Source organism: Notamacropus eugenii, chromosome 7 (assembly GCF_028372415.1).
Source record: "Notamacropus eugenii isolate mMacEug1 chromosome 7, mMacEug1.pri_v2, whole genome shotgun sequence".
Lineage (NCBI taxonomy): Eukaryota > Metazoa > Chordata > Mammalia > Diprotodontia > Macropodidae > Notamacropus > Notamacropus eugenii.
This window is the reverse complement of record NC_092878.1, coordinates 162,527,436-162,543,153: the sequence shown is the minus strand read 5'-3', so window position 1 is coordinate 162,543,153 and position 15,718 is coordinate 162,527,436. Positions and strand designations below refer to the sequence as shown.

General features: G+C 42.2%; 1 protein-coding gene across 1 annotated transcript in view; it reads right to left on the bottom strand.

Annotated features, from left to right (window-relative positions):
* Positions 1 to 15,718, bottom strand: part of TRPC3 (transient receptor potential cation channel subfamily C member 3) — a 92,420-nt gene that overhangs the window by 22,571 nt on the left and 54,131 nt on the right. The window contains exons 6-7 of the mRNA XM_072625228.1: positions 15,415 to 15,648; positions 8,791 to 9,055 (exon numbers count right to left, since the gene is read on the bottom strand). Coding sequence (XP_072481329.1) covers positions 8,791 to 9,055; positions 15,415 to 15,648 — 499 coding nt within the window. The remainder of the gene's footprint in view (positions 1 to 8,790; positions 9,056 to 15,414; positions 15,649 to 15,718) is intronic.

The window sequence follows — 15,718 nt, the reverse complement described above, 5'->3', positions numbered from 1 at the left end:
GGACTGCAGTAGTAATCGTAGCCTTCAGGTCATCCAAAGAATGATGTTTTGATGCACACATGACAGTTCTGATGTGACCCTATAAGAAAAAGCCCAGTGGAAATAGAACAAGAGAAAGACCTCCTCTGCTGCTCCAGGCAGAGGAAGCATCCAGCAGAAATTGTCACGGGAACAAGGCATAAGGATGGGGCATGCCATCTCATTCAAATGAAAACTTTATGATTCCAAATTCACAAAACCACTTAGTTTAAAGGAAATTATTCTGTGCAAAAGAAATTTAAAGTTTCCAATTAAATTTTTGTTAATTACAGCACTTATGCTCCTGGAGTTATAAATGATTAGAATTGCACGGATTTTTTGGGATACCCAGTATTTGTAAAAGCACTTTGAAACCCTTAAAACATAATACATTGCTGGTCAGTCGTTTTGGTTGTGTCTGACTTTTTTGGGGGGGGTTTCTCCTCAGAGATACTGGGGTGTTATGTCATTTCCTTCTCCAGTTCATCTTACAGATGAATAAAGTGAGGCAAGCAGGGGCAACTGACTTGCCCAGGGTCTTACAGCTAGTGTCTGAGGCTGGATTTGAACTCATGAAGATGAATCTTCTTTACTCCGAGTCCAGTGCTCTAGCCATTGTGCACCTAGCTGCCCAAAGCACAATATAATTGCTAGTTATTATCAAGACAGTTGTTGATGATCATGTTATTATTGTAGGATGTTATCAGCTAGACATAGGCTCTTAGAAATTGCTTTCCAACCCATTAGTTCCAATTCTTCTTTATGTCACAACTAATGTGAAAATATGTTTAATATGAATGCATAAGTAGAGCCTATATCAGATTGCACGCCATCTTGGGAAGGGGGAAGGTCAGAGAGAGGGAAAATTTGAAACTCAAAATCTTATGGAAGTGAATGTTGAAAACCAAGAATAAATAAATTTATTAAAAAACAAAATAAAGGATGAACAAAAGCACTGAACAAACAAAAACAAAGAAATTGCTTTCCAAGACTGGGAACCAAGGTGAAACATACAGTGATGTCACACATTCCGGCCCATATATCCTTTGCCTACTCCTCTATCTTTTGAAGTGGTACTGGTTTTATTTGGGAAATCACACCCTTATCATTATGGGGATGTCCCAACCTCCACCTGCCATCTCCCTCTTCTGTACAGGTCATTCCTCAAACCTGGAATGCGCTACCCTCCTCATCTCTCGTTTTCAAAATTCTAGTCCTCTTTCCCGGCTGGGGCTCGGGCTCGGATATCACCTCCTCTCTCTTCCCCCCCCCCCCCCATTAAGCCTCCCTTTCCCTTCCAGCTGCAAATGATCTCTCCCTGATCAGAATTCCCTCCATCACATGTCCTCTGCTTCACCCCCATCACACCCCACCTTATGTTAATTTATCTGTGTTTATACTACATTCCTTCTTTCTCTATCCCCTCTCACCAAACGCACTACATTTTTAAATCTCTGTGTAACCCTACTTTAAAATAGCCTTCTCTCACAGAGGCTTTGATTGTGTGACTGTATTTCTAAGAGAAAAGAGAAAGAATCTAGGGGGATATTAGTTTAACTGCCATTGCAGAGCGGCTTTGTGAGAGACTGAATGCTCTGTCATGACAGGAAAAGTCTGTGAGAGATTACAATTAATTATTATGAGAGAACAAGCCTGTGAGATTTTGAGAATTGTGACAGCCATCTTTAGAGAGATTGTGAAGCACACAGAGCAGGCCAGGGGCATTTGTTTAGATCTAGCCTCCAAAAAATGAGAAATTGATATTCCTGAAGTACAGATCTGACTGTACTTGTCAGCAGGGCACTCAGTGGCTCCTTACTGCCCCCAGGATAAAATATAAACTGCTCTGTTTAGCTTTTAAAGCCCTCCACAATTGTTTATCTGTCAGATCTATGGGTAAGGGAAGAATTTAGGACGAAAGAAAATATAGAGAGCATTATCAAATGTAAAATAGATAATTTTGATTTTATAAAATTAAAAAGTTTTTACACAACAAAATCAATTTAAACAAATTTAAAAGAAAAGTAGAAAACTGTGGAAATTTTTTTCTAACAAGTATCACTGATAAAGGCCTCATTTCTCAAATATATAGAGAGCTGAGTCAAATTTGCAAAAATACAAGTCCTTCCACAATTAATAAATGGTCAAAGGATATGAACAGGCAATTTTCAGATGAAGAACTCAAAGGTACCTATCTACAGTCATATGGAAAAAATGCTCTAAATCACTATTGATCAGATAAATGCAAATTAAAACAACTCTGAGGTATCACTTCACACCTATCAGGTTGACTAACATGACAAAACAAAATTAACAAATAAAACTCCCACCATATCCCAAGATAAAGGAGGAGCAGGCAAAGGATGTATAGGCTGGAATGTGTAACATCACTGTACATTTCACCCTGGTTCCCAATCTGGGAAAGCAATTTCTCTTTTTCATTGTGGATTTCAGAAAAACCTAGAAAGACTTACGTGAACTGATACAAAGTGAAGTGAACAGAACCAGAACATTGCACACAATAACAGCAACATTGTATGATGACCAACTCTGATAGACTTAGCTACTCTCAGCAGTGTAGTGATCCAAGACAATCTCACAGGACTAATGATGAAGCCGACCAGCCACCTCCAGAGGAAGAACTGATACTGTCCGAATACAGACCGAAGCAGGCTATTTTTCACTTTCTTTTTTTTAATCTTTTCCTTTTATTCAGGTCTTCTTATACAAAATGAATAATATGAAAATGTTTTACATGATTGAACATGTATAATCTATGTCTGATTGCTTACCATCTCAGGAAAGGGGGGAGGGAAGGGAGGGAGGAAGAGAATTTGGAACTCAAAATTTTTAAAAACATCAAATATTAGAAAATTGTTTTTCCATATTATTGGAGGGAAAGAAAATATATTTAAAAATAATAAAGCCCTTCATGTTATGGTTCTTTTATTTCCAACTTAATTATTTCACACTTCTTCCTCTCACATTCTACTCCATGCTGTACTCCTGACTCTCTCTACCATGTAAGCCACAGAAACCTCTTTACTCTGAAGTTCACACTCTCCTTGGACTTCTCACACTGGAAGTACCCTCTGTTTCTCCAGCCTCTTCCTCTGATTGGCTGCTTCCTCCCTGAGCCTCCATTTTAAGGAAGACCCTCAAGCAATGCCTGGCACATAGTAAGGGTTTAGTAAAGACTTGTTGGTTGGCTTTGAGAGTTCACTTCATAGATAAAGAGTCAGTGAGAGCTAACTTTCATCTTTGAGAAAGTCTGGAAAGATATTTTGAGAGAACTGAGTTTAACATCTATCTGGTGGAAAAGACATCCTGAAGAAAACCCTTTAATGACCGTCTGGACAAAAAGCATTGTGGTTGGACTGTGGTTCTCAGGTCTATGGAAGAGTCAGCAGAGCGGCTGTAGCCAACTATTAGAGGTAGATTTTGTGATCTTCCTCACAGCCCACAAACTGTTGAAACACAGAAACACACACACACACACACACACACACACACACACACACCATCTATTCCTAAGTAGTATTGCCAATAATCCTGATATTTGTCTAAGTCTATAAGATGGGCCTCAGACTGGGAACAGAGAAAAAGCTTATGTGAAAAGCGATCTCTCTTGTTTTCACAAACTGGAGTGGGAATCTGGAGCTAATTAATTACTTAGTTTCTGAAAGAAACTATGAAGTAATATTGGAACATATCCCTTGGTTGCCTAATTAAGCGAATTAATGAATCATGCTAAGAAGCAAGTTAGGGGGAAGAGGTTGGTGTGTTTCTCCATGACACACCCTATATCTCATGTCTGCTCACAAAAATTGTCCAGGGGACTTACCAATATCCCTGTTACAAGAAGCTTTGCTATATTCATATCCCTAGGATCAAGTCAAACAAATGTTTGTTGAATTAAACTGAGAATTAAATTGCTTTTTCTTTTCCCACCACAGACTGGATTTCTAAATGTTCAGCTGATCTGAGACACAGTCCTGTGAGTGGACAGCAACAGAATGACAAATACTATTTCTCATAAGAAAAACTGTCTATAGCTACAGCCACAGATGAAACAATTTTTTCAACAAAGCCTCAACCTAGCTTTCTTTGGGTAATCCAAGACAACTGGAACAGAGATGGTATCGGTTAGTAGGAATTAAGATGCACAGACAAAAGAATTCAGAGAAACAAGATTTCACTGAGGCTGAGACTGGTCAGTAAAAGACCAGTAAAGAGGAAAGGAGGGTTCTGAGCTGACTCTTGAAGGATGGGGAGAACTTGGAGAGAGGAAGAGGCAAGGCATTTCATGAAAGTGATGGCTTAGCAGAAGTGGAGAGGTGGGAATGGCCAAGGTCAAGAAATAGGTCCAGACTGGACCTGTATGGCCAGAACAGTTTCTTTGGGAGGCAGTAGGCAAGAAAGCAAGCTGGAGAGGTGGGTGGGGACTTTGGTCTGAGATTACAGATTTAGAGCCAGAAAGAACCATCTAATTCAGAGCCATCATATACATAGCACATAGACTCTATGTGGCCTGCAACACGACCCAATACAGCCAGAATGAGAAGAAAAGATAATTGGAAAATATTTAACAAAATAGATAAAAATACAATAAAACACAGGTAATATTATACTTTAAACTGTCAACATGGAACCCACATGGATCCTTACTTAGGGACTCTGTTTCTGTTTGTTTAACACCCAGAAGAATAGTTTGGGCAAAGTGATTTGGTTCTATAGCTCTCTCCTGAGATCCTGTCCAACATTACCAGCTGCCTGTTGTACGTTCAGAGCTGGATGTTCAATAAGCATCTCAAATTCAACAAATGCAGATAAGAACTCATTACTCATCTGATCAAGGGTAGCAGCATCCTTGTATTCCAACCTTCGTGTTGCCCTCATTTACTCTCCTTCATGCCTTGTATCTCGGTTCATTTCTAGAACATCATCCATGCCCCATTCCACAACTATGGATTTCCCCCAGAGCTCTGTCCTGAGCCCTCTTCTCTTCTCCCCTGGAAAGCTTCCTAACTCTCAAGGGCTCAGTGATTATCTCTGTTTAGATGCCTCCCAGCTCTACATACCCAGTTCTACTCTCCCATGTTCTCTTTGTGGTGAAGTCTTGTTGATTCTGTCTCTGAAATATCCCACATCAATGTCCTTCTGTCCACTCACATGGCCAACCCCCTCCTGCCTAGACTATCATCATGGCCTCTTAACTAGCTTCTTTGAACTTATTCTCTCCTCTCTAATCAACAAAGTGATGTTCTTCAAACATGAGAAGGACAAAGTCACTTCCTTATTCAAAACACTATAGTGACTCCCTATTACCTCTAAGCTCAAATGTAAACCCCTCTGTTGGCCCTGAAGGCCTTTCAGAACATGGCTCCAGCTACCTTTCTGGCTTATTACACATGACTCCCCTGATCCTGCTATGCCACTATCTCATAAGACCTCTATCTCCTTTCCCCTGAAAAGGCCATCTAACCCCCTTGTCTGGAATACCCTCCCTGTTTACTTCCACCTCTGGAATCCCAAGCCCCCTTCAAAGCTCAGCTCAAGTGTCTCCTTCCACAGGAGGCCTTCCCTGATCTCTGCCCAGCTGCTAGTGCCTCCTTCAACTAAAAATACAACAAGAAACCTCTTGGGTTTCTTTGTTTTATACGTACTTATTTGTGTACATGAGGCATCTAGGTGGCATGGTGGATAGAGTGCTGTATTTGGAATCAGGAAAAACTGGGTTTGAATTCTGCCTCACACACTAGCTCAAGTCACTTCACCACTTAGCCTCAGTTTCCTCATCTATCAAATAAGCAATAGGGGCGGAGCCGAGATGGCAGAGTAACAGCACACACTTTCTAGAGTGCTGCCCCCAAGCCTAGCCAAATACCTGTAAAAAATGGTTCTAAACAGATTTTGGAGCTGCAGAACCCACAGAATGATGGAGTGAAGCAAATCTCCAGCCCAAGACAGCCTGGAAAATCACCAGAAAGTGTCTACTGCACCACTTTGGGAGGAGAGCGCAGTCCAGAGTGGGCCACAGGTGCACAGAGGAGACCTGAGCAGGCCTTGAGGAGACTGAATCTCTCACACAGACTTCATGACCCCAAAAAGCTGAGGACAAATTGGAAGGTTGGTGGGAAAAGCCTGTGGGACCAGTGCTGGAGAGTGGAGTGATCTAGTCCCAGCCCCAGGGCAGCAGAAGGGGGAGGGGTTGGAGGAGCCCTCAGAAGCAGGAGCAGGGGCAGAGGCATGACTGTTTCTGGAGCTCTAGGCCCACAGACTGTTGGGGGATCAAGCGGCTGACAGTACACTCCACCAACCCCACTGGAAGAAGAGACCTACCTTGACAAAGAGCTCAAAAGTTAAGTAAATGGCTGGGGAAATGAGCAAAAACTGGAAAAAGAATCAGACTATAGAATCTTACTTTGGTGACAAGGAAGACCAAAGCATGCAAACAGAAGGAAACAAAGTCAAAGCTCCTGCATCCAAAGCCTCTAAGAAAAATAAGAATTAGTCTCAGGCCATGGAAGAGCTCAAAAAGGATTCTGAAAGTGAATTAAGAGAAGTAGAGCAAAAATTGGGAAGAGAAATGAGCGTGATGCAAGAAAATCATGAAAAATGAGTCAACTTCTTGTTAAAGGGACCCAAAAAATGCTGAAGAAAATGACACTTTGAAGAGTAGACTCACCCAAATGGCAGAAGATCCAAAAAGCCAATGAGGAGAAGAATGCCCTAAAACGCAGCATTGACCAGATGGAAAAGGAGGCTCAAAAGCTCACTGAAGAAAATAATCCCTTAAAGATTAGAATGGAGCAGATGGAAGCTAATGACTTTATGAAAATATAGCACCTACCTCACAGGGTTGTGGCGAGAACCCAATGAGAAATTAAGCACTTTGCAAAAGTCAAATCATCATATAAATGCCTGATTATGAGGTTCTTGTGGTTGTTTCCCTCAATAGGATATAAACTCCTTGAGGGAAGGGGGTTGGTTTTGTTGTTTCTGTATTCCCAGAACCCAGTATGATGGGGACACAGAGTAGGAGCTTAACAAATGCTTGTTGACTGACATTTTGGATAATAGGAAATAGGAAGTGTAGAGACTCTTTCAAGGTGACAATGAACGCAGCCCCTTGTTTCACAGTCAAGAAAACTTGGGACCCACAGACATTAAATGACCTGTCCAAGACCACGCAGTAGGAGGCGTGGCAGAGTGGAAAGAGTACTGGCCTTGGAGACAGGTCCCTAGGCCTTGGTCATGGCTCTGCCACTGCTACACGGTTGACCTTGTCTCCTCACTTTCACTGGCCTCAGTTTCCCTCCTCTGTAAAGTAAGAGGTGGGATTGGATGATTTTTAAGGTAATTTCTAGCTCAAAATTTATGATCCTATGATAAAATGACCACATCAGAGAGAGAACCCATGTTTCACATAGTTCCCAAGGCTGTAGGACACAGCATAGCTCTCCTCTTAATGTCTAGACTAATATACATCCAGACAATTGTTTTTGTGGTTCAGTATGGAAAGGGGCAGCTAGGTGGCTCTATTAGAGTGCCAGATCTGGAGGCAGAAAGATCTGAGTTCAAATCTGGCCTCCTTAGATGCTAGTTGGGTGACCCTAGGCAAGTCATTTCACCCTGTTTACCTCAGTGTCCTTATCTGTAAAATGAGATGGAGAAGGAAATGACAAGCTGTTCCAGTATCTCTGCCAAGAAAAACCTAAATGGGGTTATGAAGAGTCAGACCTGACTGAAAAACAACTGAACTGAAATGGAAAAAATGAGCAGAATCGATGCCAGCTATGACTTGAAATTATTTTTCAAAAAGCCAGCAGGTCTTTAAGCCAAATCCTCTTCTAACAACGTGTTGCATATCACAAGACTGATGCCCATCCCAAAGACTGGTCCTTCGAAACAGAGCTTTGCTGGCTGAGGTACAGCACTGTACATAACCAAAGAGCACATTTCTCTGCTGGTTCAGGAATCTGGAAAATGAAGCTGGATCCAATAATGACTTGAACAGGCTAAACACAGTGGGTCAAATCAAACAGAAATTTATTTTGGAGATCAGTTTATATGCCTTAGTTCTCATTTTTTATTTTTTTTTTGGGGGGGGGGGAATCCTGAGACTTCCTTTGCATTTGGAAAAATTCTGAACTTGTAGAATTTAATCATAATAAAAGTGAGGTCCTACAAGTGGGTTAAAAATCATTTTATAAATATTTGATGGCAGAGCCATAGTTAGTAGTAATTTGTCTGAAAAAGATTTCAGGGTTTTACTAAACTGCAAGTTTAATACACCAACAATGTGAGATGGCAGCCAAAAAATCCGAGTGTGATTTCAGGTTCCTTTGGAAGGTGATAGTTCCTGTGTACTCTCCTGTGTTCAGAAATGACCCAGCAGGTAAGTGTGCTAAACCAGATTAAAATGTAATTGAGAACTGTTCAGTAAAATAGATAAAAGTATCACACCACATAGATAATGTGCATTTGTGGTTTTCTAGGGCCACATGCTGTCCTCAAAGATTCATTTCTATTTGAGTTTGTATTCAGTTACTACCACTGTCAGTATCTGTCAGATTTCTCCTTTGCTTCCATCGGTAGCCGCCAGGATTGTCCTTCATTTGAGTTTTTTTTTTAAATGAAGTCTTGACACAATAGATTTGCAGTTTTATGTGCAATCACCTTTTTAAAAAAATTATACTACGTTATGAAAATGTTTGTCTTATTCCATAAATTCACATTTAAATTGAATAAAAATGAAATCTTACTTACGTGGTAAAAGCAGGGTTGACCTTGGCCCCCAGGTAGTAGGAATACAGTATGAACATCCCAATCATAAACGCCAAGAATACCATAATGAAGAGGACCATGAACTTGAAGATGTCCTTCACAGTCCTGCCCAGAGAAATCTGCAGGGGACCGAAGCTTTCATTGGCCGGCAGGATGTAGGCGATCCGGGAGAAGCTGAGCACAACGGCTATCGCATAGAGGCCTTCGGAAATGATCTGAGGATCAGAGGGGAGCCATTTATCTCTAGCTGGAGAGGGGAAAAAGAGGTTTAAAAAGAGAGAGTTCCCTTGATCACTGAGTGTGCTCGCCAGCAGCATCCAGCGTGCAGGCAGTATTTATCCCGTGGGGGTTCCATGCTGTTGCTGGAACAATCACTCCCCTGTTCCCATCCTTCCTTTTCACTTGGATTTCACTTTAATGTTCTTTTCAATAGGGGTGGAACAATCAAAAAGCATGTGGTGTCTTTTCCAGCTGGGAGAAGCCTAAAGTACGCAAGGGGAAGAAGAGAAAGGGGGAAAATCCCTCTGATACAGGCTGGGATAACATGATGTCAAAACAAGGGAAATGGACTAATTCTTTCCACACCGTCGGGGAAATAAGACTAGCTGACATTTCTGTATCAATCGGAGGTTTACACACTTAGGTTGCTTGGGCTAAGGAGACCTTTCCATCTCCTTTTGGACCTAAATACTGATTGATGTATGTGGGGTCTCTCCTTTTGGTAGGTAAGTTCCCTGAGGGCAGGCACCAAGGCTTTTGTCTTTGTATCCCCAGTACTTAGCATTGTGCCGGGCACCAGTTGTGTGCTTACTAAATACTCATTCATTTGTCTCACAACAGTCCCAGTGAGGTCATCACTATCATTCTCCCCATTTTACAGTTGAAGAAATAGAAATGGTGGGATTCTAACCCAGAACTTTTTCATTCTAGTTCACCATCACAGAGCCAGAGTGGTTAGGAAACCTCTAACAGTGTTCAGGGAACCAAGTTCTCTAAGCACAATCATCTAGAAGAAAATATCCCTCCCTACCCAAGAGGAACTGGAGACTCTAACCAGCTCCTGGGTCATTAGCTAGCGGGTGCATGACTATAAATGAAGGGCATGGGCTTTTATGTATGGCACATATAATGAGTCTCAGTGCTTTTCATTTACAGCCTATGTGTCTGCACATTCCCCAAGAGATCAAATCCCAGGTCCTTTTCATAAAGCTACCTTAGAGTCAAACGTAAGCAGTACCTAACTGTAGGGTAATGAAGGCTTATGTTGATACAGCTAAGTTTCACAAAGCCCGTTTTATCCTTGATCCCTTTTGATCCTCAAAATCACTCTGAGGGAAGCATGATTACTATTCTCATTTTACAGATTGTAAACTGAAACTCAGAGATATTAAATGACTTGCTCATTGGTGGGAATCTGAGATAGGATTTGAACCTGCCTTCCTGTATCCCAAGTCTAATGCACTAGCCACTAGGCTACCCGATGCTGCCTCTAAAGACAAAATAACTAATCTAATATGCATATACCTCAACTCTCTCTGCCTCCACACCTTGAAACACCTGCTTTCCTTCGTTAGTATCTTTCTCTGAGGGGATGGCAGCTGGAACCCCACCTCAACATTCTCACAGAAATCTCAACCAATAAATAGTTTAAATTCAATTTTAAATAATATTCCTAAATCCTTGTCATAGATATTGTAAAAATAAGAACTTGACCAATCTGATAAGACTCATAGGGTTTTAGTCACTGGATGAAGGCAGATTAGCCACAGTGGGAGATTTCAAGTTCAAGATCTGGGGATTCCAGTTCCAGAGGAGCCAAGACCCTGAGAAAGAACTGCTATTGGAAGAAGGAATTTCTCTCTTGCTTTTTCTACCCCACCCTCACCTTTGACCATGTCATCAAAAAGCCAGGACAGTAACAATGAGGATAGCCGGGTAGGATCAGAGAGTACCATATCCGGCCAGGAGCAGAATGAACACTAAGGGCAAAGTGATGTAGAAATACCGTCACTGTTTCAAGGAACAAGATCCCTTGTACCAGAGAAGAATGTCAATTCTGGACTCAAGAAAGAATTCCAGGTCACAGAACACAAAGAATTATGAGTTCCCTCTTTGCCACATAGATGTCTAAACATGTGCCTCAATATCTTTGTACCCCCAAGTTTTAGTCTGCTCTTCCCATGGACCTGGGTATATCTGTTATGCAGTACCCCCCATGGTTGGGGGGCATAAAGGAATGTTTCATACTACTATCCTCACCATATCACTTTAGGGGATGCTTTTGCTAAAATCTTATTAAATCGATTGGCTGATTACTAATGGGGAGCACACTAATGGGGGCTTGTGGACAACAGTACTAGAAACCCTTACCTTAGAAACCTGAGTAGTAGATGAAGAACTGTAAACTAAGAGAAACGCAAATGAAAACAACTCTAAGGTTCCACCTTACACATAGCAGCAGGCTGGCAAAGATGACAAAAGACTATTGGGAATAGCTAGCATTGGAGGAGCTGTGGCAAGACAGGCACACTGATGCAATGTTGGTGAAACTCTGAATTAGTCTAACCATTCTAGACATCCGGATGCAAAAAAAAGTAATATTCCAAAAATTTCGTAAAGAAGAAAAAAATAAAGAATAAGAGAGAAAGGAGGAAGGATACCATATAAAAAATAAGGTCTAGATTTAAAAAAATATATCAACCAAACAATTGTAGCAAGAACCTGTTTTGCTAAAGCTACATGATTCTCATGGCTATATTAGGAGGAATCATAGAGAGCGTGAGTAAGCAGTGGATGAGAGCTCTATGGAATGCAAGTTGAATTAGCTGATAAACACAGATGGTTTCAAAAGTGACCTAGCCTATTCATATTTTTCTGACACTGTAGCAGAGTGCAGGCAGGTGATGAATGGTCTGTACGCAGAGGCTGGCTTAGCTAAATTCATAAATGTTCAACCCACAAAATCACAGAATCTCAGAGTGAGCAGGCACTTAGAAGTCAGCTAGTTCAACATAGACCTGACCAAGAATTTCTACTACAATGCATGAAATGTGTGCTCACCCAGACTTTGCCGGGGAATCCCCTCCTGTGTGGGGGAATATGGTGGCTCATTCTAATTCTGTGTAGTGGGTTATTAAAGACCTGCAGGTAATTCTTAGCAGGAAAACAGATAATGGTGATGATGACTAGCATTTATATAGTGTTTGAAGGTTTGCAAAGCATTTTTCAAATATCTCATTTTATCCTCACAACAACTCTGAGAGACAGGTTATTATTTAGGGACACAGATGAGGAAACTGAGGCAGGCAGGGGTTAAGTGACTTGCCCATGCTTACACAGTTGGTATGTGTCTGAGACAGAATTTGAATTCAGGTTTTCCTGACTCCCAAGTTCAGCTTATCTGGAAGCAACTCATCAATAAATTATACTCTTGCTCCTGTGGCTGCTTGTCCAAAATACCATGACTTATAAAGGTGATGCCATAACGTCAAAGTGAATTGGATTTAAGTGAGGCAGGGCTCCACAAAGTCACCAGCCTCACTTTTGCCCCCAGAACCATCTGGGTCCAGTGGCCAGCTATATATCAGGGTGACTACAGATAGCCCTGGGTGCTGGGGGAGACCCTGGCCTTTTCAAGCGAAGATCTTGAACAGGTTTCAGTGTGACTGAGGCAATGCCCATTCAGGGATGGAGACTTCATTAGATCTGAGGCAGAGAGAGGAATCTTTAACTAGTGAACTTGGTGATTATCCTCACCTGTCAAGAGGGAGATGAGAAGTTCTACTTATTTAATTTATACTCCTAGCTGCTCAAGGAACTGAGAGGTTACGTGATCTGCCCATGATCACAAAGTAAGCATGTTTCAAAGGAAATAGCTGGACCTCAGTCACCTTGACTTCACTAGTGTCGTTCTGCCCACGGCAGTACTGGAATAAAATTGAAAAGAGGCTTTTCTTCATTTATTTTTTATGTCTCTGTTCCTTTTTAAAAAAAAATTCTATTTATTCCAATTACCTGTAAAACAATTTTTAACACTTCTTTTCTAAAATCTGAGATTCAAATTCTCTCCTTCCCTTTTCCCTTCCTTGAGAAGACGAGCAATCTGCTAAAGCTTCTACATGTGCCGTCGTGCAAAATATATTTCCATATTAGCCACGTTAGGAAAGAAAACCCAAACCAAAGACAGAAAGCTTTTCCTAACGGCAGACCAAAGTCAACTTTTCAGGAATTCCCATCTGTTACTTCTAGTTCTGCCCTCAGAGGTTGAACAAAACAATCCCTGCAGTTCACGCTGACATAGTCCGCTTTAAGGTTTGCAAAGCCCTTGACACAGGCTGCCTCGAATGATCATCACAGCACCTCCAAGCTAAGTGCTAGCAGCCCCATTTTTGTGGTTGTTCTTCAGTCTGGCTCTTCGTGACTCATTTGGGGTTTTCTTGGCAGGGATACTGGAGTGGTTTGTTATTTCTTTCTCCAGCTCATTTGACAGATGAGGAAACTGAGGCCAACAGGATTAAGTGACTTGCCCAAGATCACACGGCTTGTAAGTGTCTGGGCTTTTGAACTCAGGAAGATGAGTCTTCCTGACTCCAGGCCCAGGGCTCTATACACTATGGTGCCACCTAGCTGCCCATTATCCCCTTTTGACAGATGAGAAAAGTGAATTGGAAAGAGGTTTAAGTCACCTCTCAGGAGATACCCCTTTGTCACATGAGCGGTTCACATGTGTGCCCCACGTTTAAATGTTATCTTAACATGGACTTGAGTGTATCCATCAGGGAGTGGGCCCCACGCCTGGGGGCATAAGAGAACGCTACACTGTCAGTTAAACGTCTGAGGCATAACTCAAATCTTCCTGACTCGGGGTCCACACACACAGACACACACACCCCTTAGCCTCCCTAACAGACTGCCCATAAAGTGATGAGCCAGGAATGGGGAGGGGTAGCACCTCAGACCAGACCATGAGGCTGGGTAATAATATGTGGAAAGGACCTGGGAGCAGGACTTGGGAAATCTGGATTCCAATCCTGGCTCTGCCCCTTCTCAGCTTTGCTAAAGCTGGGAAAGTCCCTTCTGCTCTCTGACCTTCCCTCTCCTTCTCTGCAAAATGAGGTGGAGCACATGATCTCCAAGGTCCCTTCCAGCTTCATCCTGAAGTTAAATACCTTGGAGACACAGATGTGGGTTGTGAGATGGGAGACAGTGTGGCATGGGGGATAGAGTGCTGGATATGGGGACAGCTAGGAGGAGCATGGTCAGTAAGGCCTGGGTTCAAATACTGCCTCAGATACTTACTAGTTGTATGACCCTGGGCAAGTCACTTAACTACAAGTTGCCTCAGTTTCTTCATCTGTAAAATGGAGAAACTAACAATACCATCCTCCCAGGTTACTGTCAGGACCAAATAAGATAACATGTAAGTTATAATGCACGGCACAAGTCAATACACATGTTATGTGTCTTTACACAATATACATGCTACATGTGGGTATATAACATATAAACACATCATATAGCACATGTCAACATGTATGTGTCCCATAAATGCTATCTAGCTAACCTGGGTTCAGATTCCAGCTGCCATCTTACTGGCTGTGTGACCATATCTCTGAATCTCAGGATCCTCATATTAAAAATGGAAGCAGCCATAACAACTGCTGACCTTTAGGGGTTTTTTCAAGTCCCAGAAGAAAAAAAAAGTCTGTCTAAGTGCTTTGCAAACCTCAAAATGCTATGTAAATGTGAATTATTCTGGGTGGGGAAGAGTCAGGGGACTTGGGTTTGAACACCGGCTCTGTCAATTTCTACCTGGATGATCCTGGGCAAGACAGTTAACCCTTCTGGGCCTCAGTTTCCTTTTCTGTAAAAGGATGGTTTGAGTTAGATGAAAACTAAGGCACCTTCCAGCTCTAAACCTAGGAAATGAGGAAAGGTGGGCCAAGAGGTCAAACGACTAATACTAAATCACACGAAACAAACCAGAAAACCCAATTCGGACGTCTGACTCTGGTGACAGAACCCTAATTCATTAATTTGCTCAGAGATGTTGCCAGTTGGGTTTTTCTTGATGACACACACACACAGTCTAGCCAGTAGGGAGGCCCAAACCTACAGGGTAAAGTCTCCTGACTCTGGAGAAGTTGGCAAGGGCCAAGTCCTGACTCTGGGGCTTAGTTGGGTAACCTTATACAAGTCACTTAATCTCCATGGACCTCAATTTCCCCATTGATAAAATGAGGATGGTGGAATGAGACCCCTTGAGATGAAACAGAAGGGGTTCCCTTGAGCTATGATTTTCTTGTTGCTTAATTTTTTCTTTGTTTGTGGAGGATGGTCTGGATGTGTGATTTTGTTACTCCGGAGAACTCCCCCTATGGAATAATCTTTAACTGTGTCTGATCACCAACTCCTTTGTAAATGACAGTCTTCAAGTTCCCTGGCGTGGGGGGTGGGGCGGGGGGAGCCAAACTGAAAGCTTAAGGGATTTGACAGGATGTGCTGGAGGCAGACGTATCCAGGCCTTGCTGATTTCCAGACAGTGTGCCTCTTTGCTTCCTCCCTTATTTGAAAACTTCTAAAGGTTCTTTTCAATGGGTAACTTACCGTAAGTGAAATACTGTATCTCTGGAGGCAGCGTGACTTCACTGAGGTCACTTTCTTCAATATAACTGTCCACATACTGCTGTGCTTTGGTGGCCTGAAGAAAGGCTAGAAATCGGGCTGTGAAGGCTGCGATGAAAATGGAAAGCATCCCGAAATCAAGCACATTCCACAGCTGTACAATGTATTCCCTCGGCCCTTCGAGCCAGAGCTCCTTACATTCTGACCACATCATCCCTGTTGGATTGACCAGAGAAGAGACACTATCAGAGGTCCCATCGAACCAGATTTGTCCCTGTTGCTAGTA